This window comes from Oculina patagonica, chromosome 14 (assembly GCF_052425735.1).
Source record: "Oculina patagonica isolate OP01 chromosome 14, crgOcupat, whole genome shotgun sequence".
NCBI classification, from domain to species: Eukaryota; Metazoa; Cnidaria; class Anthozoa; order Scleractinia; family Oculinidae; genus Oculina; species Oculina patagonica.
Window position 1 is genome coordinate 3,017,556 of NC_135771.1, and position 24,685 is coordinate 3,042,240.

The following is a 24,685-nucleotide window of genomic DNA, read 5'->3' on the forward strand; positions in this document are numbered from 1 at the left end:
AAGGTTTTCCCCTGCAAACATTTTTTCAGTCTATGCATCTCTGCAAACAATTTTTTTTTTCGAAATTCAAACTATTTTTTGTTATACATATCGTGTTTGAAAACAATTCAAACAGGCTGAAAGGTGATGATAAGTGAAGAAATTGCAGTGAGAGCAACTACATAACATTTATACCAAGTGCAGTTTAATTTTACATGCCACCAACTTGAGGTAAAAGTACTAATGAAAGACGTAGATGAAAGTAATATAATATTACATGCCAAAGTATAACAATAACTTTTTAGCGAGTTAGTTTTAGGGAAAGCCTTGTTTATATTCCTATTTATTTAATTTTGGGCAGTATTTCTCTGTATGGATTTAAACGAAATGTTCATCGTTAAATACCATTGAGCAACGACCAAAAGATTTTGGTACTTGGTCTTTTTAAACCTTCGGCAAACATCCCGAACTCACACGGAAACCAGTAAGCTCCGAGTGTGTGAACCAGTTTGACCCGAGTTCGACTAAGTTTGCCTATTACGGGTTAGTGTTGAAACCCACCATGTAATCTCGAACTCTAAAAGGAAAGGAAAAAATTTCGAGAAAGCGGGGAGTCCGAGACAGCTTATAGTAACTCACTGAAAACTCAAATCCAAGATAAATGGATTTAAGTTAGACACTGGTTTTGGATTACTGCGCTTAGTGATTGGTTAAAAAAAAATGGTGTTCATTGTGATTGGCCAGAGTGATAACTTTAGTATTGGTTTAATGATAATCAATTGAATAACTCTCCATGTCCTTTCTAAGTTAAGAAGTAATTGGTTTAATTTAAACAGTAAGAACATCACTATACTGACTATGTCGATCCCGCAAACTTAACCTCAAACTAAATTTTACCGTGAGCAAAAACTGAACTTGTGTGTTTATTGTTGACACCCGGAGTCAAATAATTTTAAGTAAATGTACAACGAAAAGGAACAAATCCACCTAAAAATGGAACTTTAAACTCTATTTTAAATAATTAATTCCCAGTAATGTGTATTTTTTAATCCCGTAGTGGCCGTAAGCGATAAGGGACAAAACGATTTTTTTCTTCCGTATCCTTCTTCCGTCAGAACAATCCTCTTAGGAAACTGCAAAAAAAAGAAAGCAAGTCATGAGAAGAACTGAGAAACAAGCGACTTATAACGTATTAAAAGCTTAATTATACAACACGCGAATAAGGAAATAACTGTGTCTTAACGAACGTTTTTTGAGGACCGACCGAGAAAAACGCGTGGAATAAGGCCCTTTCTACACTGACCCGGGTAAATTTGGAAACGCATCTTTTTTCACTCGGATAGGCCAACCGTCAGAACCGTCCACACTGGAACGGCGTTTAATTTCAAAAACGCTCTCCAAAGTGGGTAAATTTAAAAATGCCGGCTAGGTGGTGTAGTGTGGGGGGGGGGGGGGGGGAAAAAGGGGAGTTTTTAAAACGCTGACGTCAAATAGTCATGTATTCTCTGTCAAAACAAAAGGTTTAATTAGCTTAACAATAGCTCTGTGCATGCGTTGTAACTCTGTGTTTGATAAAGCGTGTCGTTTTCAAGTTTACCCAGGTTAATGTGGACAGGGCCTAAGTGATACAGTATAAGGGCGCGTCGACGCACCAAAGACAGCTAGCTGAATGTAACATGGAAATAACGTAGTGGCGCTGTACTGGTTGATGGAATCTAAAGCAGGACTTAACAAACCTCTCAATTTTCCAGAAAAGCACCAAGGAACGTCTCTAATGCTGTCATCCCAGCAACACCCTCTGGCTTCACATGTTGACTGACTGATCCCGCCATATCCACAGTTGCTACGCTCTACACTCGGAAAGGAGCAGGACTGGGACAAAACTACAATGAAATAAACGTAAACTTAAAACAACGGAAGACAAAACGTTAGAATTACACCCTACGAAACATGGCCTCCATTTTCCTTTCCCCCCTTTTTTAATGCCTGCCACGTAGACTACATGGGGGGGGGGGGAGGGGGGCAGGGATGGCCCGAGTTCGTTTCCTGGAACCGACGCCATATGTGGGTCGAGTTTGTTGTTGGTTCTCGTCCTTGCTCCAAGGGTTTTTCTCCGGATTCTCTGGTTTTCCTCCCTCCACAAAAATCAACACTTCTAAATTCCAATTCGATCGGGAATCCGAGAGCCACAGGTTTGTAAGTCGCAAGACTATTAAGTGCAACTCTCGTAAAATAAAGTCATTTACCTTTGCAGGTAGAACCGCTTATGGCCTCAGCGCAATCTGCAGATTGAAAAGAAAAAAAAATTGGGAACGTTCATTCTTGGGGAGAATTAGCGGCTAAAAAAAGGGGGAAGGAGCATTTACGATGTTCACCAAGGGGAAGGGGGGTATAAAATTAAAAAGATGGATTTTACATGCATTTTAAGACGAAATGCAAGGGGACTGCAAAGTTAAAAGGGTTTTGTTGTATATTTCTCGCAATTCAAATTTTCAACCATATAATGTTCTTTGCGAGCGGGGCTTAACTCCAGTTTATTGATTTATAATTGCATAAATTAGCAATCAATTTAGAAAAGCATTTTGAAAAAGCAACACAATACAATTGCAGACATGGTAAGTTGGAACACTCGACTTAATCTCGTTTCCAGGGTCTTCTTTTCTTCCCTTTCCTCGAGCTTTACAGCTGAAGACACTTGATCAGACCAGCCCAGGGTCTGACTAACCTGAGATCATGCCCTCCCTCGCTACTTATCACTCCGGGAAAGGAGTGATAAGTAGGAGTGATAAGGAGTGATTTTTTTGAGGCTTTTCCCTCTCCCTTTCGAAAACAAGAATGCCTGAACGCAGGTTAGGGTCTGGCGGTCTGTTTGTATTTCTTTATTTTTTTTAAGCAAGGCTTTATTGGAAACCAATTCTATGTAATGAAGAATTTTCGTGTTGAAATGAACTATTTGCCTGCCTGCCTGAATGCCTGTCTGTCTGTCTGCCTGCCTGTCAGTCTGACTGTCTGTCAGTCAGTCTGTCTGTCAGTCTGTCTGTCTGTCTCTCTTTCTGCCTGCCTGTCTGTCTGTCTGTCTGTCTGTCTGATTGTCTGTCTCGTCCAAATGACTTTTTGTCGCCTTCTTAACTACCGTAAAATTCCGCTCATAAGCCCTAAGTTTATACAACTTCGTAAGCGGTTTCACAACCTCGTCCCCAGGGCGCTTTTCCCTAGGAGGGCTTATATCTGGGGGGGGGGGGCTTATAAGCGGAGTACAAAAAAGGGTCGAAATGAGCTACAGCAACGTTGATTGAAATACGTTTTTCATTAACATAATAAATCAAATTCCTTTCAATATTTGGAACGCTATTGCCGGGGAGTGGGGGGCTTATATCCGGGAAGCCAATAATGGGTTGTATTTTTTTTTTCTCTACAGGTAGATGGGCCTATAACCGGGGGGGGGGGGGGGCTTAAAGGCGGAGTTATATGGTATTTACCTCTGAATCCATAAAACTCCATCCTCCTTGAGTCTGTTCGTCTGTTTGTCTGAGTCAGTCTGTCTGTCTGTCTAAATCTGTCCATCCGTCTGCCTGTCCATCTGTTTTTTGAGTCTGCCTGTCCGTCTGTTTGTTTGAGTCTGTTCTGTCTGTCTGTTTATTTGAGTCCGTCTGTCCGTCTGTTTGTTTGAATCTGTCTGTCTGTCCGCCTGTTAATTTGAGTCTGTCTGTCCGTCTGTTTGTTTGAGTCTGTCTGTCTGTCCGTCTGTCCGTCTGTTTGTTTGAGTCTGTATGTCCGTCTGTTTGTTTGAGTCTGTCTGTCCGTCTGAGTCTGTCTGACGGTCTGCCTCTCTGGCTGTTTGTTAGTTTGTCTGTCTCTCTCGTCTTTTTTCTAAACTTGCAATGGAACTGATATTCTGCGCCCTTCTTAATTACTTACCTTTACACCCATAAAACTCCATCCTCATTGAAATGTGACTGTGCCACTCTACAGGCAGAAGCCGTACGTAGCGCGCTTTAATCCACGGGTCCAGCTTATGAGTAACTACGGTGTTTTGATTGCTGTTGCCAGTAAATGTCTATACAACAAAATGCGACAATTAAGGTCTCGTTAGTTGCATCGATGTGTCCTCATGATAAAATTAAAGGGTAGGCCTATACCTTCATTTAAATGTAATATATTTTTAGACTATCGGAGCGTAGTTGTGTGTAAAAATTAATGTTAACACTGAAACGTTTTCGCTCATCGAGATCATCGTCAGAGAGCGAAAACTGCATCAAAGCTGGGGGTGTTCTAAAGAAAACTCAGATCACCTTTTATATAGAATCATTACAACTCATTATGTTCTCAGGGGGGGGGGGGGTATTTTTTTTTTTTTTTTTTTTTTTTTTTTTTTCCATGTTCTCTATGGGAATTGGTGTCATGCATGTTATTGTTGAGGATTATTTTCTAATCCCCATTAAGTAGGGAAAGAGTGACACAACAACAACCAATATGGCCGTCCTATCTCGCTCGCTTTGCACGTGAGATCCCGAGTCACGCAATGTCACATTTTCATGGGAGTGGTTTCTCCATGAATCCTGAAATCTTTTTATTACCAGACGTTACGCGCACGGATTTATTGACTTGTTAACATTTTGAAAGTTGTGAAATAAAAGTCCCCGGATTTGGGGAGAACTGAGCGCATTCGCCAAAAAGAAAAATTTTGTAGCTATGATGTCTTTTTTCGAATTAAAGTTGTTTTAGTTACATGTAAACATTTTAGAATAAAAACGTTGTTCTTAATTTATATTAGTTTTTATTCTAAGATGTCTTTTTTTCACGGGACTTTCGTGAATGGGAATTTGGGATTTCTTTGGATTTTTGGGCTAGGAACCTAAGGAGAAACAGTGACTGTTATCAATATCAATTCACTTTGGTTACTGTTGTTTGTTTGTTTGTTTGTTTGTTTGTCTGATAAATCGATTGTTTTCCTTTTACCTTAAAATATGTCTGGAATGCCTGACCACTGTTCTCGCGGTGCTGCAGTTTGTATTTTTTCACCCATTGACCGTACTCTACTCTTCCCTGAGTTGCCACACGCTTCACTGTGGTAATATCGCCAAAATCGACCTGAATCCATTGATGAGCATCATTTGTGGCAGCCGACCATCCTCCATTCATGCCTCCCTCTGTCTGTCTGTTCAACCTAGCTCGAAACACAGCATGTGCGATAGAGTATTGTGAAGAACCTGTTATTTGCTCGTTGATGATTTTACCACTCTGCATGCCGAGGGCTTCATCCTTTTGGCATTCTGTAGATTACAATAGATATATTAATCATGACTATATAAGATTCTTGAATCTAGTTGACACTTAGTTCGTGATCATCAGTTCTTTTATTTGATACAAAGTTCAGTAAAGCGCTGGACACCGGATCAAGCGTTCTGTTCCGGATCAAGCGTTGAAAAACGTGAAACCGCTTACAACCCAAGGGACTCTGAGAACAAACTCAATGTTCCATTACCGCGCATAAACAATTACAAAAATAGCTTAACTTATCGCGGCGCAGTCTTATGGAACAGTCTTCCTTCCAACGTAAGACAAGCAGTGTCTCTTGGGCAATTTACAGGTTTACTTTAACAAGTACTTTAACATCACAGGGTAACCAATGTAACCCTGCGATGGACACGCTCCCATCCAAGGTAAAAACAAATTCCCCTAGTCGCTTAATGCTACAAAAATTGAGGAATCTTCCACGCCTATGGGGACACTTGGCCCAATCTAAACTTTACCATGGCCTTCCTTGCGCGTACATTTTCCTCACAATAAGAGACAGGCGTCTTGGAGCAAGGCAGGATGCTAATGGTTTTAAAAACAATTCGTTTAGGTCTTTTCACGTTCCGAATTGCACAATTCGAACCTTTCAGGAATCCCCGGGAGAGGTACTCCCATATATGGGCTATATAGGTATGTGCCGCGGGATAGGGTATGGTTTTTGAGGTTCTCGGTCCTTAAATAGGGTATCATTTTTGCTCTTTTTGTCAATGTGTTCCCGTGTGATCCTTAGATAGGGTACCTAAATTCTATCAGCTAAAATAAACGCCCAGCTAAACGACTGAACTCTCTCTCAATTATTAGTAATGCGGTTTTATAAAGATTTGTGTTTTGCCGTGCGCGGTTAGCCGTTATTTGGGTCGTTACGGAACGCTTCTCCTACCCTTTAATAGGGTGTCATTTTTCGTTTTTGGGCCTAACAAGGGTATCAATCAATTTTCGCTTTTTTTATCCTTTAATAGGGTCAGGGTTTAAGAACCTTCGCGGCACACCCCTATTCAAAATTTATAGGAGTACCCCCCCCCCCCCCCAGGGCAGGGATCGAGCCAATCATATGTTCGTTTTCATCGTGTACCCGTTTGCCATATAATAAGGGATTGGTATTCAAACACATGGTACATGGCTTATTGGCTAAAAAGAGAAGAAGTCAGATAGTTACCATTTTTGTTACCACAGTAACGCAAATCACAGTTAGAAAGCTTTTGTAGTTCGTACACAAAATAACCGCCACAGTTGCGGATCCTTATGTCGTTTTTGTATTTACAGCAGTTACCATCCCAGCGATAGCAAACTTGGCGAGTCACTATCCCTTCCTGGACAGTCGGATGTTTACCATTGAGCCACCCAGGCGCATGAGTACCGCAATGGTACTCGGGAACGCACTCTTCCGGAATCTGGTCACCAGCGTCTCCCGTTATTCGGTACCAGCCGTAACTGATGTCGTTCCTGTCACATTTAACGTTGCTTCTATCTTTGTTTCTCATTGCGCGGTCCGCTTCATCGAGTACTTTATAATGCCCACTTTGACATTCATCACCCAGCTCTGAAATGGAAATGGTTAAATAAATAAATTACCTTTATTTAGACACGGTGAGGATTAAAGCTATAAGCTTGTGGCCCGCGGATTCCCAATCGAGTTGTAATTTAGAAGTGTTGGTTTTTGTGAAGGGAGAAAAAGCGGAGAACCCGGAGAAAATCTCTCGGAGCAAGGACGCGAACCAACAACAAACTCAACCCACATATGACGCCGGGTCCGAGAATCGAACCCGGGACAAAAGAAGGCTTATCGGCCTAAAGGAACAGAGGCGGCGGAGCGTTTTGAAACGTGGGGGGCTCGTCGTCGTACACAAAGCTAAGCGCCACCCCCCCCCCCTGGGGAGGGGGTGGCATACTCCTGCTTATATTTCCCAAAAGTCATTGCGTAGTTCACCTCTTTGCAATCTAAATAGCGTCCGGGGTGTCTGTAATCGGTTTGTGGCAATGCACAACTAGGCAGATCAGAGGAGCCTTGCCAAGGAAATTTTCGGAGATTTTTCAGTAATTTCTCAGCTATCATTAAATTTTACAGATCTGAGACCCTCAGTTAAACATAACGCAACATTTCTGTGCGGTTAAAAATCTTAATGATGTCATTCTTCTTGAAAAAAAAAAAAATTAAACTCAACAATAAATTATTCTAACCTTCTTCTCCGGTGCCCCTTCCCTAATTTGAACCTTTCAGCAGCTCTCGACGATTAGGTTGATAAAAAAATGCATTAGATACCGTGAAATTATTTTAAAAAAAGTTGCAAAACTTCAAGGAGTGGTGAACCATTTCATGTATAGGGGGGTTCACCATTTTGGTGTGAAAATGTCATCAAAATGGCCAGATTTAAACCAAACAGTGACGTCATAAGCACATAAGTTTTCTCCCGTGGCAAAAGGGTTGATGTTGTTAGCAAAACCTTCAAAACTTATCGGCCCAAAGGAACATCTTTTTTTAGGGCAAAGGGTTTCATTTGCTATGTTAACTGCAGCCATTACGGTGTCAAAAACTACATTCGCGCGTGCGTACTGAAAAAATCTCATGATTTTTTGTGGTGGATTGCAGGTGATTCGGGACAGAATCTGTCGTATTATACAGAGTTTGTATGGAAATGTCAGTGATTTTGAAATCACATAACTTTTATAAAACTAATCGAATTTCTGCGTGATAGAGAAATGATTTAACTGATGAATTTGAGGGATGTGGCAGGGTGGAAAATCTGTAATCGTGTTGTTAGCTTTTCTGTACATTTGTCTATAAATTTTCCTGTAGACAACGGCGACATTTTGACCCATCCTTAAAATGGCGGATTCTACCACAAAATGGTCTTACATACCTATGTCCTCGTTGCCACAGTAACGGAATTGACAGCCAGGTGTCGGTCCAAGTTCGTACACATAGAAGTCGCCACAGTTGCGGACCTGAATGTTGTTTTTAAATTTACAGCAGTTATCTTCCCAGTGGTAACACACTTCACGAGTCACTACAAGCTCATCAACAGTTGGGTGTTTGCCATTGAGCCAGCCAGTAGCTAAAGTGCCGCATCGCTTGATTGGAACGCACTTATCTGCCAACTGGTCACCAGCCTTTCCCGTGATCCGATACCAGCCATTGAGGTTACTTGCATCTTTTCCGTCACATTTGACTACGCTTTGGTTGGCAAAACCCATTCCACGATCGGCCTCATCCAGTTCTTTGTAGTTCTTGCATTCCTGACCTGCATGTATAAAAAAGCCTTGCATTTTCCACCTTTCAGAGCAGTATGTGTTTATGTCATCACTTTGTTTACTCTCGAGTTTTTCAGAGTGGCTTATACAGCTAGTATCTCCGAGCATTCCACAGTACACAGCACGATGGGCAAAGACCAGTCCACAACACCGGGAACTCCATGCCCAACGTTTTACGATAAGTGTGTGGGTTCTTTTACGTCCCTTTTACATACACTGAAGATATGCAGATTTGCGGATAGAAATCAAGCTACGGCTATAAAAATCGATCTTTTTGTTGAAGACGCGCGGTAACAACTTGAACAAGTAAGCCTTACTTATTCAAGTTTCAATCCGTTTCCATCCGAGCCAACCGCAGCCAAAGACGCTCGTTAACAGTTTCAGTGCTCTTTTATAGCAATTTTTAATAATAATGAACTATTATTTTTAGGTTTCCTCTGACACAAATATAAATTTTTTGGCTGTTCAAAAATCTGGTAAAATCCGTGACATAGTCCCTTTACAGTCCCTTCCCCCCCCCCCCCCCCGTCGGGATAGGACGAATCTTCTACTCACCTTGTCGATTGCCACAGTAACGTAAATCACAAGAAGGCGGCTTTTGCAGCTCATACACATAAAACTCGCCACAGTTGCGGACCTTGATGTTGTTTTTCCATTTACAGCAGTTGTTATCCCAGTGATAACAGACTTCACGAGTCACTACCCCGTCCTGTTCAGTTGGATGTGCTCCTTTGAGCCAACCAGTAGCCTTAGTACCGCAACGCCCTGTGGGAACGCACTTATCCGGCATCTGGTCACCAGTCTCTCCCGTGAAGCGATACCAGCCTGGAAAACTCATGCCATCTTGTTCTTTCTGGTCACATTTCACTACGTTTTCGTCGGCAAAACTCATACTACGGTCAGCCTGGTCCACGGATTGGTAGGATTTACATTCATCAGCTGACACGATTTAAAATAATTCATGATGGTTAAAGGTACTCCTTGAAAGTTTTGGGTAACTAAGGTTTTACTCTAGGGGTTTTACTCCATCAGACTTTTAGAGCATACTGGTTAACAGCACTACATGAAAGAAGGGTTTATCCACAGACTCAAAAGTTAGAAACACATTTTCAGCATAATAAACAGTACCAAATGAAAGTACTGCTCAATAGCTTTCATCTGAATTGTCACTCGTGAACAAGGGAGTTTCATTCACAGAGTAAAATTTAGAACCAGGCTGTTGTACCACATGAAAGTACTGCTCAGTAGCTTTAGCTAGCTTTTATTCTAGTGGTCACAGATGGGGTTTTATCCACAGGCTCAAAAGTTAAAAACATATTATACAGCACAATAAACAGTACCATATTTCAGAAAACTAAAAAACAACACATAAAAGCACTGCTCACTTCTTTTCATTTGAATTGTCACACACTAGGATTCCTTAAATGAAGTAATTAGTTTTGAGTCTTGAGGAAAATAGGGATCAGTAAACACCTACCGTTGCCACAGTAACGCAATGAGCAAGTGGGTGGCTTCTGTAGCTGATACACAAAGAAATCACCACAGTTTCTGATATTAATGTTGTTTTTCCAGTTACAGCAGTTGTCGTTCCAGTTATAGCACACTTCACGAGTCACAATACCATCCTCAACAGTTGGATGTTTGCCATTCAGCCACCCGGGAGCGCGAGTGCCGCAGCGGTTGATGGGAACGCATTTTTCTGGTATCTGGTCACCAGCCCTTCCCATCATTCGATACCATGCTATTGAGCTGATCTCTTCGTCGCATTTTTCTTCACTTAAGCCACTAAAACTCATTCCACGGTCGACTTGATCGAGCACTTTGTAGGACTGGCATTCAAACCCTAAAAAAGAAAAAAATATTATTTTTAATTGCAACGCAAACTGTGATGATCTGTCAAGCCATTGATCTTGTATTGCATAAAATGTGATTTAACTGTTCGCACTGGTCGGAGCTTAGTCATATTTAGTCAAAGCATGGTTTTCTAATTTAACGTTACTGATAGGTATAAAAGTTTAATTGACTGTTAATTAAGTTTATTTTTTCTCATGAAATTTTTTTTTTACTTGTTGTTAACGGCAGACTATCGGTGTCACTTTAGTTTTTCCTCAATGTTACTGGAATCACTGATTTTCGAACCTCTACACATGGTTTAACTAGAAGAACATCTAGTCTTTACTCATATAACAGACTCGAACCCAGTCGCTATTTAACAATTATTCCATGAGCGCGCGTTGGATATGAAATAGTTATAGCTAGCGCCTCGTTGGCTATAACTATCTGATATCCAACAAGCGCGAATGGAATAGTTGTTTTATTTAAAACACCCAAAGAATTGCAATATTTGAGCTTCCCGGCTGTTCTCGTCGACGAGTACACCTAACATATTTGTGGTCCATGGTATATGAGCTCATAAACCATTGCCTGTTAACCAATCAAAACTCAGAAATTGCAATATACCATTGCTAGTTTTTAATAAAAAAAAAGTGTTGACCATGGAAAAACGTGCCCAATTTGTTTTCTGTTTCTTAGGCATGGTTTTAGTACGTACCTAGTGTACACATATTTGTTTTTTCGTCCAATCCGTTTTCTCCATGGCAAGTAGCTTTGGTAAACTGACGCGACAGAATGTGTGCATCCACCACTTGAAGGGTTTCCTCGCCATTACCAAATGAATACCAACGGACATACTTTGGGTTAACTACATCTACCATCGTGAGGAACACGTCCCCGTGGCCTGTCGAACGCGAACTCTTGCCGTATTCAATCACGGTGCGTTCTGACGTTTCTGTTACACAGACGAAGTAGGACTGATATAGGACATCACTTCCTAAACCAACTGCGCTGACATCAGTTGTGGAAACCTCCAGTTTTTGAGACTGTAAATAGAACCATAACGGTGTCAGTTGAAGGGATTTTCGATTGGGTGACGTAAAGCCACAAGCAAAAGTAATTACTCTGGCCAATCACAAAGAACACAGACAATCCAGTGAACCAATCAAAACTCGAAGCAGATACATGTAGCCGGCACGAAGCGCGGGAAAACGAGTGTGAGCGAGTCATGATTGGTTTTGGCGTTACTTCTGATAAGTTTTGAAACTGAAGTAGAGTGAGTTTTTTAAAATTAATCACAAAGCGTAGTAATGCAAAACCAAAGCTAATGCGAATGCTTTTACAATCAAGTGAGAAGTGTTCTCATAAGTGCTGACCCCGGGGAGGAGGGTCTCAATGGGGTGGGGGCTTTTACGGTTAACGGTTAAAATTTTGGCCTTTTTACGGCTAACGGTTAATTTATTTCCATTACGGTTATCAGAAGTTAAAAGTTAATTTTCATTGTTTTTAATAGTTAAAAATCAATTTCCATTATTGAAAAACGTATTTTAGGTCTTTGGACCATTTTTGGGACGATGAAGTGAACTAGTTTGGGTCATTTATAATCACTGACCGATTTTTACGGTTAACACATTTTACGGCTAACGGTTAAAATTTTCCATTTTTTACGCCTAACGGCTAAATTTTTGGCCGTTTTACGGCTAACGGTTAACCCCATTGAGACCCTCGGGGAGGGGAGCCCCTCACTCCCCACCCCCACCCCACCCCACCGAGGTACTGACATACCTTAAATATTCCAACACCAAATGGGGAAATCTCGACATAATACCAGGTATCTCGGTCATTTGGAACTGCGGCGAAAACTACAAATATCGTGCCCTCGGAAACGGCTGTGAAGTGAAGACACTTTCCTTGTGTGTTACTAGGATCAAATCGTAACGCGTTCGACCATTTCACGTTACACGGAAGATAACCAACCACTTCTTGAAAACGGAAAGCGTGACCCTGTGTCCATTCCACGTGCGCAAACAGTCTACCAACATCTGCATGTCTCAAAGACTTATAATTCATTTTGTTAATTTCTAAGTCTTCCTCGGCTAGCCTAAGAAATCCACTGTCGGAATAGTATTTCAGAGTAAAGCCCATAATGCAGATTTTGTTTTCCCCTTCCTCTCCTTCTTTGGTCTTGCAGGATGACGTCATGTCCATGTCGTTAGCATCATCACCGACAAACCATTTACCGTTGAAGTATTTTACGACTTTCTCCATCTTGGCTGGTATTGTAGAAGGGCCATTCCACGATCCCACTAGGTCTTCGCGTGTCGTGAAAATAACAACAAATGGCATGCTATCGTGTGTCATTTCCTCCCAAGTTGGCCTCGCAGATTGTTTCTGGAAGTTGTAGTTCTCCGTTTGACAACCGGGCTCGCCAGCAGGGAGGCTGATATCAGAGGGTGAAATTGGACCCTGCAAAAACGAACATTGGATTGAGGATTATCTTGAAACACCACTCGGGGAATAGCCATTCATCTAAATTAGCACTATTCGTGTGAAAAGTTTAGAAAACAGATTTAACCTCCCCAACCCTCCCGATACAAAATATTTTAATGGCACACGAAAACTTTAAAAGGAGATGAATTCAAATTCTAAAACTAGCTGAATTCAACTGAAATTTTTAAAGTAGACAGATTAGAAATAATTTAACCAGAACGTCGAATGATCTTGCGTCAAAACACGGTGGCCCTCGCGGCTTCCAAATACTAGCTGGTACCTTGCATTTTATTAACAAATTAAACAAGTACGGGAGGAGGGCCCCCTAATTAACTACCGCTTTGCATTGGGCAACTGCCGCATTAGATGCGGTTTCAAAATAGGTGTTTAAGGGTTAAGTTATTACCGTATTTATTTGCCTAGGGCGCTTATTAAATTTTTAGACCTTGAGAGTGAGCGCTTATTCGAGGCTGGGCGCCTATTAAATTTTCACCATTTTCAGCAAGTAGTAAGTTTATTTTGGAACAAAACAATAAATACTAACAAAACGTGAAGATGTACCAAAGCAGAATTTTAACTGTTCATTGAATGTTTCTGTAAAATACTAAGAAAACTCGATCATGGGGGAAGTCTCTTAGTGGTACTTAGTCAATTTCAATAATCTATGCTCCTCTTCAGCACTTCACTTTTTTGTGGGGTGAGGCTGGGCGCTTATTAACTTTTCCTACCTACAGGGTGGGTGCGCTTATTCGAGTTGGGCGCTTATTCGAGGTGGGCGCTTATTTGAGGTTGGACGCTTAATCGAACGGTATACTATATAGCTTATTAGGAAATCATGTCCTTACCTCTTCCATATAAACACCAATAGCTATATCCAGATTGTTCCGTCTGCGCTCCATGTCATACATGAGTGCCTCGCGGTCCAGGTACGGGCAAGGCTTTCTAACTAAGGTACTTATTTATTTTGATCTCATAGTAGTACTCGTCAGTATGAGGGTCCTTCTTCAATCGGCGTTTATTTGCCTCACAGCCCCAGTCAGACATCTCCTCATCAGGAAACAGGGAATGAACATTGAACTTGAGCAGGTTTGTGATTGGTGCAACCATGAACTTAAATGGCTTTGGAAATGTACGAATTGATTCGAGCCACTGTTTCAATTCAGTTTTGATAGTTGGCGATTCCATATCCGAGATGATCGAAGCTATCTCCTGATCTCCCCCTTCAACTGAAATTGAGGTCGATGACGTTTTATGCTGGCGTTGCTGGCTGCTACTCTGTTTACTTTCGCTCTTGGCGTTGAAGCTCGCAAACAAACTTCTGAATTCGACTTCCATTACTTGGCTAAACTCTGCTTTGCTTGACACCTGACTACCTTCCATTGTTTTAAAGACCTGAAGACGTCCACCGAATTTTCCTGATTTTATGTAGTGAGTTCCCCAACGAAGAATAAAGTTCTCTGGAAACAAAAATATAAACGACTACTGAGCTTACATCTATCCTTAAGGGACGGACCTTTTTTTTGAAGGGGAGGGGGATTTTTCTGGGCAAGATATTTTTTTAACCTTCAGGTTGTGCAAGATTTATTCGGGGCCGTGAGCTTGTGCAATAATTTTTTTTTAATTATTATTTTTAAGCATCAAAAATCACTAATGTATAGGCTTGATTTTTCCCCAGGGCTCCACTTGCACGTTTTTTTTTTTCACCCGCTTTTTCTGTGCAGGATTTTTTTTAGAAATTGCATGCCCAACCTCCCTCAGAAAAATAATGGTGCATTTTATTCACCGAGCTAAATATACCATCTTTCTTTCTCTATCCCCAGACAGAAAGCTTTTTTAGCAGTGTGCAGGACGCGTGTCTGTACATGGGTTCAGAGCCACTTTAAATTTTCGAAAGTTTGAGGTGGCTCTGAACCTCATGTACAGATATTTTTAAACTTTGCCAAAAGTTGTATCTTAACATACTGATCATTATTCCGCCATCATAACAATGGGGGTTACCGAGCTCGTTTTTGAGTTAGGGAAATGGTCAAAACTATTGTACTCAGACAGGACCCACCACTCTGCAAAAAGACTGGTGGTCTCTTCATGTACCCTACCTCCCCCACCTAAAAAAGATGGTTTCTTGTTTGTATAGCCCCACTCTATCAGAAGTAGACACTAAGAAAAAGATTCAAACCTCCTAGTGCCATTTCTCTGGCAATACAAGCTTCATGCACACCTAATATGAAAGTCTTGACTCAATTTTTGAAGCCCATTAATTTTGTCCATTTGGCTACCGTTTGTTGGCCTGGGGACTGAGTGGGCGCGGTGGGGGAGGGGGTACCAAGGAGAGGGGGGCGGGACTGACGTGAGGGGGCCGGACGTCCCCCCAGACTACTCCCCTGTGGGGGGGGGGTGGGCGCGGGGGGCGCCACCACGGGTGGGCGCAGAGGTGGGCGCAACACCACCACAGGGGGGCGCAATCGAATAAATACGGTAATCAGACAGGTGGTACCTTGCATAACCCCCCCGACCCCTTACAAGGTGGGTCCACGCTGAGTACACTTCCCTTATAAGCACTAAACTCGAAAATTAAGGGTGTTTTTTTAACAGATTCTACTGTATAAAAGCTGGAAAGTGCTGGAAACTGTTTTGAGCCTCCTAAAAATAAGATTAAAACTGCAAAAAGATGTAAGATTCACTTACGGAATTTCATAGCTGCACCAGGAGCAAGATAAGATAAAGGTAGATCCATAAATTCACGAAGGAAGTTCACGCTAAGATCTCCGGGCTTCACCTCGTCAAGATATATTTCATACCTGTTGAAATGTATATGTTTAATACTTTACTAAATAACAGATAGAGTACGAATACGCTATTTTAAGTTTTTGTCTAGTAGTTCGGTCGGATTAGGGACCGCGGGACAGGGGTTAGGGTGGGCCTAAAAAGGACTTTTCTTGGTCGTTGATGCTTCGACAACCTGAGCAAAAGCGGACGTTAATATTTTACAGTGGGAATATGAAAACTGTGAACACTTTATTGTACTTTGAAAGAGAAACTAGAAAAATTTAAAATAGTTGACAAATTATTCTCCCAAAGGGAAGAAAAACAATTGGCTCCATCATTGCACATTTGCCATTTGATGGTTTTCTGCCGAAAACCAAAATGATACATAACCAAGTGTTTCCTGATTCACTTTTACTTAGGGGAGTATCGAAACCACACAAGTCCAAGTAATGATACCTTTGGGTTTAAACTAGTTGCTATACACGGATAAGACTACTTAAAGACTAATGGTAACATATTTTTTCATATTAAGCTTTTTAAAAAATTACTTGTACATGGTATGGTCAAGCAAGAAAATTGCCATGCAGGGAAGGATACCAAAGAAATCATGGCTGATAAAATTTTCCTGTTTGTGCGTATATCATCTGTTAAGGTGTGATCCTCGTCGCGTAAAAAAGAAACAAATAAATCGTGCCACTGTAAAGAAAATTCTCTGAGACCCAATCTTAAGTTGATTTTTTATATAAAAAATAAAACAAATATAAAAAGTAGAGTTTTACCTGTCAATATCAATTTCAAACAGTGCCATGTATTTCTGTGAGCCGCTCAGTGTCGAACTTCCCCAAGCTTTTTTCACGCCACCATAAAATCCAAATGCAGAACCCGCCATTCCCGCTTGTTTTTGTAGTGACTGCTGGTATTCTTTTCGACTGTAAAATGTCTGCATTGTAGCACTGGTATCGTACACTCCATGCACATTCATTGTGTCTGGAACATCAAAGTCGTCGTATCTAAAAATCGTAAAAACATTCATTATACATAACATGTATCCCGCGATATACGTAGTTTGCCGGGCAAGATTCGTTCGTAAGTAAGCCTGGTTCTCATAAAATCTTCTCGATCGTTTCTATCGCCTCTGTCACTTCAAAATGTTTTCTTGCGATCGGGGCGACTATATGAGAACATTACACAGACGATCTCTAACGTTTGCGGCGATTGGGGCGATCATGATCGCTTGGATCGCCCATTTTCTACCCTTCCAGCTTCCCTTTCCCTTCTTCGTCTGTAATAACTGAGAAGATAGGAGGCCACGAGTTTTGCTTTTTCATTGAAGGCTATCATTGTCAGCATTGTGAATTATTCGATGAAACTTACGTGGATCTCCCTGAACAATCTCTTTGTACAATGCTCATTTTTCGTGATTCAGGACTGTAATCGCCACGACCATCAAAACCAACGCCAATAAACGCTGCACCATCAATCATGCTCTAAAAATAACAATAAAGCTTTAATTTGGTATGCATGCACAAGTATTGCACAGGCGCGCGCGAAGAAAATGGCGAGCAAGTAAAATGCGTACTTCTTCCACGCGCGCGTCAAAAACTCGCGCGAAATAGATTGTGTTTTAAAGTTATTATCGGTTTAAAAAAATTTCAAACCAGGGTGATTTTTATTCCCTATTGATTCAGATTATGATAATGAATACAAGCCAATGAAAAATAAAAAGTAAACTGGTTTGCAAAAATTTTGAACCAAAGATAAATTTAAGCCTCAAGATATCTTGATAACGTAGAATTGTCTGCTTATTATAAGATACCAAACATATAAAGAAATTGAAAAAACTGATTGAAAACCACTTTTTTAAAAAAGTGCAAGGCTGCATGATCACTGACAAATCATTCTTTAGAAATATGCCTTATATTTCGGCTAGACTGACTATCCTTCATCAAGTGCTAGGCTAACTCAAACTTCATTAGCCGGCCCCCCTGTTCCTGGCTTACACAAGGATCCGCGGCTACAGTTTAGTCCTGTTTCTCCTAGTAGCCCTTGCCTGGTTTACAGAAAGTCGACAATACAGTAAACTGGTTTGCAAAAATTTTGAACCAAAGATAAATAGGTTTACAGAAAGTCAACAATACAATCAGTTTACTCACCTCACATCTGGTTGTCGCCCAATAAGCCTCATAACAGGGGTCCCCTGGTTGGTAGTTTGTTCCAACGCAGGAATTCATTAACATTCCACCCACCCCCATAGGGTACAGAAATGGCTGGTCACCAGCCTCCCCCTCTGGCTTCTCGTCTTCCCCGGTCATCTCAGCATCCACGTGAAAACCAGGAGGAACAAACAAGTCTTCTGTTTTCCAGCCTTTTTCTGGTTCGATGTTGATGTCCAACTGAAACACGATTTATAACGTTTGTTTACTTTTTGTGGTATACTGCAATGATATAATGATACGGGAATGTTGATTCATTTTTGGTCAGAACATTAAAGGGACATTGTCACGGGGATTTTAATGCTTTTCGGTTAAAAGGACTAAAATTGGCGAATAGGTCTTCTCGTATATGAAATGCACCTAGTACACCAAGATGGAAATATAAGGTACATTGTTGTTGAAGGAAGAAGGGAGCCATAATAAGTTTTAGGGTTTTTTTAGTCCACAAGGACAAAACTCGAAAAAAATCAGCCTGATTTTTTCAAGTTGAGATCTAAAGTTCCTGATGGCATCACAATAATATTACTTGTTTATTACTTCATTACACTTGCATGGTGAGTTTTAACAGAATTGGACCACTATTCGTAGTTTACATATGTCTTTTAGGCTCTTGAGTTTTTGAAATGAAAACGGTCCTCAACTTCGCTGGTATACAAAATGCGCCTAGATTTGCAATGTTAAAGGTAAATTGTGAGTTGTTAAAGGAAGAGCTAGTTGTGATTAGTTTTAAGCGAGATACGAGGGCAGAATTTGAAAACCTCTGCCCAACCTTCGCGTACACCTTTTTGGATATCTTGTGCATTAGTATAATAATTTGTAACAAAACAAATCTATTACTTTTAGGTTTGATGTAAATATGTCTTTTGACTTTTTTCGAAGTCGTATATACGTAGCCGTGATAGCGCTCCCTTAAAGAAGCTATAAGCTATGTTAGGAGACGCACCATTATCTACGGCTCACGCCTACAAGTACATAGACAATATTCATATAACGGAAATTAGTGATAGGCAAATAAACCCATAAAAAAATATTTTCTTTGAAAATCTAAAGGAAATTTTAACCGTAATTTGTGGATAGAAATCAACCTATGGCTATAAATATCGTTTTTCTTTATGACTGGCGGAAACAACTTGAAAATGTTAGCCTAACTTTTTCAAGTTGCAATCCGTTTTCATCCGCGCCATCCACAGCTAAAGATGCTCGTTAACAGTTTCAGTGCTCTAATATAGCAATTTTTAATTACAAAATTTGGTTAATTCCGTGACTCAGTCTTAAGGGGCTGCTCGCTTAGGTTCGCTCCTTTCGATTATAAAATGAGTCCTGACAAAAAGGAAAGATCTCGTTTACCTTGCTGTCCACAAATTCTTGTGCCCTCTGTTGTTGCTCTTCCATAATCTCCAGTTGTTTCGTTATGGCTTTTTCTGCTATCTCCTTTGCTAGATCTTCCATATTATCTGCATCAATGTCGAATTGCTAGGTAATTTCAAGATAAATAAAAGTTATGATAATCTTTCAGTGATTGTAAACCAAAAAATATCAAATATTACACACGTACGACACCCTTGCATTTTAATTTTCGTTCATGCAATGGTTGTTCTGCTGTGAGTGACTTTCCCTCCAGTATGGGGTATCTTTTTCAATTAAACAATAATCTTTGTGTTAATAGTAATAATTACGTGTTATATTGGGCAACCTTCGGAAATAATCGCAAGTCTTCGGAATATTTTCGGACCTATTCGGAATGTGAAACTTTGAGCCATCCCAATTTTAAAAAAAAGTTCTGAAATTTCATTAATCTTCGGAAATCTTCGGAAGATCTTGGCTATCCGAAAACCATCTTCGGAATATCCCTCAGCCAATCTGAGATGTGCCAGATAATTACGAAATACCTCGTCTACAGGATCTTCATCTTCCTCATCCCCTTCTTCACCTCCGTTTTCTTCTTCATCCTCGCCACTGACATCGTTCAGAGCCAGATGCAAACAGAGATAACCATACAAAAAGGCAAGCAGTAACCTTGTCCTCATTTTCCCGTTCACCTGCGAGAAGAAACAGGATCAAATTGAAGAAATCAGATTCCCGAAACATCATTGTCAAAATAAAACACTCTCGAAAACACAGAAGGTCTAGAAATCGAAATCACCGCGACTTAAACGTGTCGATAGTGCATCCAGCCTTTTGATAGACTGTAAAACAGTCGTTTTTTTTCTCTCAAGTCGTTCGATAAAGCGCTAAGTCGTTGGATAAAGCGAGCGACAGACCGAGCGCGTTCACAAAAGATACGACTGTTTTGCAGTCTAGCCTTTTGAGGACTCTGACTTTGGTTCGAATTTACCGTCACCGCTTTAGTAGCTAGTAGAGAGTCTTGATGGGGTGCTGCTGGCCGGAAACTCAGTTATCAGTTACATTTTCGGCGATTTCCAGGGTATCAGTTAAATTTTAACCCATTTTTCAGCTATTTGTAGATTTTGCAGATCTTAGATCTTAGCTATCCGTTGAAAATTGCGTATTTCTTAGCGGACATTTTCAATTTTGAAAGATTCTCAGCAATCTGTTTTAAGGCCAGCTTAGACCCTCTATGTACAACCTCGCTCATGAAAGACACACTAAAACAACTAAAATAATTGTGACTCGTTTGCCATGCTATAGTATGCTTTACGTAAAAAACCTAAGACTGAAGAACTGGGTTGCTTTGGACTTTAAGTTCTTTTTCAAATTCTCGCGTCTATAGGACAGCGAACTGCGGGAATGGACGCATCACAAAATGTCGACGTTAAGTTTTTTGACTCAATATCAAATATAATCATGACATGAGGCTTATAGGTTAAATAGAAACAGTCAGTAATTTTAACATGCACAACTGAGGTATCTTCGATTCGTTTGAGCCTTTGGGAAGCAGGTCATTTTTACCACCGCTGTACTGTGCTGTTAGACGAATTTCAGCTATAGACTAAGAGCGAAAAAAAACTCTGAATTGGAGATGAAGCACTAATCTATGTTCCTTGTGTGTCATGCCAGAACAAGCTAATAAAACCTTAACAACGTGTCATGTTATTCTTGACCATTCTGGAGGAACATTTATATTGAATTTTTATGTCGATACAAAAAGTGGTTTAACAGATATAGAAATTTAGGAGTCAAGAATGGTCCTCAAAATGTCGTAGTGCTCGCAATGCTCGCAAAATTTTAGTGGGTGCTCGTTTGCTCGCCGGCTCGCACATTTTTACAAGTGCTCGCATGCTCGGTTTTTAGTGGAGGTAGGTTTTTGAAAAGTGCTCGTTGCTCGCAAGGCTAATTTTTGTCAATGCTCGTGCTCGCAAAGAAAAAAGGCTGTGCTCGCATGCTCGCAAAGACCATTTGATACCCCTAAATTTGATCAAATTTGCGGATCTCAGCGATTATCGAACTAAAAAAATTGATTAATGTTTTTAGGTTATTCTTCAATTTGAAAGCGTGGTAATAATTTAAAAATGAAATGCAAAGAGTTGCGAATTCAAGAGCTTTTTAGAGCGAAGAATATCGACGCCCTCCTATACATGTTCTTATGTGCTATTTGTTATGCGGATTTTAAGGTCAACTTGCGAAAACCTACTTAGCATAGTGTTTCTTTCACTGACTCCATAATTCCCAGTATTTTTACTGGAACAAACCTATTTTGTTTCATTAAAAAACTGGCAACTTCAAACCTGTAATTTGTGGTAGATAAAGTCTGCGTATGGGCAAAGTGGCCCACTAGGCCGGAACTTATCGTATTTCTACTCCCACCTGGATGGGATGCCAGTACATCGCATGGTTAGCCCCAGCATTTATTTCGCCGGTACCCATTTGTACACCTGGGTGAAGAGAGGCACTACAGTGCCAGAGAGTAAAGTGTCTTGCCCAAGAACACAACGCAGTGACCCCAGCCTGGGCTAGAACCCGGACCGCTCGATCTGGAGTCCAGCGAAACAGGAAACTCTTTTTATATGGTTATAAAACGTTGTAATTTCAAGATATTTGCCTGATTAATTTAATTTCAAGAAAATTTGCGATTTTAATATTTTTCTACCACTAAAGAAACTTTAAAGGTCTAATCCAAAAACATTTCGTTGCTGTATGAAATTCAACAAAGACCTCGTCTGGATCTGTGATATAGGAAAATGTTATAACTATACATGAAAAAGAATCAACGACATTTCTTCTTTTAGTCGACACTTTTCCACAACAGGTAATTAAGCTTCTATAGAGACAAAATTGGCTACACGGGCTGAATGTTTAATCATGATCCCGTTTTGAAAACGAATATTTTTTTACTGTTTAATACGGAGTGAATTTTTGTGAAGTTTGTTTTTGCTTAAAAATTAGCACTGCAAATTTAAAAATTAATGTTACATTCCAACTAGCAAACAGTATGAAAGTAACCTTAGAACCCTAGCGAGATGCAAAATGCATTTCTGAAGAATGTCTTTGATAAGCCACAAAGGCATACAAAATTACTTCATCGATTTTCCCTTTAAAATTTCTGTTTTGCTGTCTGTTTTTCTTATCAAATGTTAGAAAACAGCTATATGGTCAAGCTTTATATTAAAAACTCACTTTAGTTAGCAGTTAAAACAACTTAACGTTTGCTTATCACTTTTCGCTTCACCATTATGATGCTGTCTGGGTCACAATTGTAAATCTCGCTCACTGGCTACTGTCCTTTGAATTTAAAATGCTTCTTCTGGTTTAATTTGCCATGATTTTAACAGCCCGTCATCCATTCGATCCGTTGAAATATAAGGGTCAATTTATAAGCTACACAGTAAACGCGAGACTTCTTTTTTAACGACTTTTGCACTAGGCAGTAAGTATAGTTTCAAAATCGTTGTGGGCACCCTCGAAAGTCTCACAAAAAAGTACAGTGAGCAGATTTCTCAGTGAGCGATTCACGTTAACAAATTTCGTTTTACAATAAAAAACATAAGGTATAATTGTAATTCACTAGTTAGGTCCTTACCCTTTTTAGAAAACCCGGCGTTCTCTGTGTTCGGAGAAGTGAACTTGGAAAGGAGTTTGCCTGCTTCTCGCCTACAAGTTCTGAATAAATAAATTTAAAAAGCTGTTTTCGGACCAAAAAGGGAAAGTTCTCCCGAGGCATTTTGAAACATACCAGGCAAAGTGCAAAGGAATCCATGGAGAAACACGGATTGAAATAAGCGCGTTTAGACCCACATGGATCGCAAAATTACTAGATTTGTCCTGTTTATCTTGTCTTTAGTTATCAAACACACCGTTTACTTAAAATTTTGGAAAAAAGAAATTGAGTCATCACATTTTTGGTTTTTTCTCTGTAGAACTAGTTTAATTAATATTTATACAGGCGGCACATAAACGAAGGGTTGACGCCAGAAAGGGCGTTAGGCGTTTGAGAGAATACTTTAATTAAATTGGTTTTTATTTCAAGCAGCAACATTTTACCGTTATTTATGAATTTCTTTGTAAGTTCAAAGTAAAGACCGAGGTTTGTTTAACTTTTTAGTCCATACACTCAGCCGATATTTATACACAAAACTAAGATATTTTTAAATAAATTCACATCTTCAATTCTTTCTTCATTTTGGCATTTTATTCACCATACATTTAAAAAATTGTCTGGTTTAACATTTCGCCTTAGATAATTAATCCGATAAAATAAATAATCTATCCTTTCTGTGTGTAGCAGTTCTTGTAAGCTTGTAATTCTACTGGTCCTCTAGTTAGCAGTTGCTATTGTTCTGGAGGCTAGGGGCATTGCTCATATTGTTTGTTCTATTGTTCTCTCGAAGGGTAGCGAGATCATTCATATACGACCTTACCAGAGCTGCTATCCGACTTTTTTCCGTTATTTGCTTTTATATTTAAGCAGTTTAGAAAGTAATTCTAAACAGACAGAAAAATCCATGACTAATTCTCTCTGCAATAAAACCACCGATATCATAAATTAAATGTTTCTAGAATTTGAATTAGAGGCCTTATGAGTCCATTGGCGCCACAAGGACTGACGATGAGAATTTGAATTTATCCACCCTTCATTTAATTACCGTTTGCCGCCTCTGAAATTAATTCAGCATTAAATTAAATCGAGAACGAAAACCTGAACCGGGCAGTTTTAACTTCGATTTTTTCTTGTCTTTAGTTATCAAACACACCGTTTACTTAAAATTTTGGAAAAAAGAAATTGAGTCATCACATTTTTGGTTTTTTCTCTGTAGAACTAGTTTAATTAATATTTATACAGGCGGCACATAAACGAAGGGTTGACGCCAGAAAGGGCGTTAGGCGTTTGAGAGAATACTTTAATTAAATTGGTTTTTATTTCAAGCAGCAACATTTTACCGTTATTTATGAATTTCTTTGTAAGTTCAAAGTAAAGACCGAGGTTTGTTTAACTTTTTAGTCCATACACTCAGCCGATATTTATACACAAAACTAAGATATTTTTAAATAAATTCACATCTTCAATTCTTTCTTCATTTTGGCATTTTATTCACCATACATTTAAAAAATTGTCTGGTTTAACATTTCGCCTTAGATAATTAATCCGATAAAATAAATAATCTATCCTTTCTGTGTGTAGCAGTTCTTGTAAGCTTGTAATTCTACTGGTCCTCTAGTTAGCAGTTGCTATTGTTCTGGAGGCTAGGGGCATTGCTCATATTGTTTGTTCTATTGTTCTCTCGAAGGGTAGCGAGATCATTCATATACGACCTTACCAGAGCTGCTATCCGACTTTTTTCCGTTATTTGCTTTTATATTTAAGCAGTTTAGAAAGTAATTCTAAACAGACAGAAAAATCCATGACTAATTCTCTCTGCAATAAAACCACCGATAACATAAATTAAATGTTTCTAGAATTT

The 24,685-nt window shown here is 39.9% G+C and overlaps 1 protein-coding gene across 1 annotated transcript; it reads right to left on the minus strand.

Moving 5' to 3' along the window:
* Positions 1-202: 202 nt before the first annotated feature.
* LOC144638100 (uncharacterized) lies at positions 203-22,855 on the minus strand. The gene is given in 20 exon segments (XM_078497249.1): positions 203-1,112; positions 1,716-1,862; positions 2,226-2,261; positions 3,898-4,036; positions 4,939-5,252; positions 6,434-6,817; positions 8,136-8,516; positions 9,082-9,465; positions 10,004-10,369; positions 11,078-11,405; positions 12,145-12,825; positions 13,695-13,805; positions 13,807-14,306; positions 15,535-15,647; positions 16,395-16,625; positions 16,990-17,102; positions 17,769-18,008; positions 19,176-19,301; positions 19,718-19,867; positions 22,807-22,855. Coding segments are annotated over 19 exon segments (4,740 nt in total). The 5' UTR covers positions 19,856-19,867; positions 22,807-22,855; the 3' UTR covers positions 203-1,104.
* Between the last annotated feature and the right edge of the window lie 1,830 nt (positions 22,856-24,685).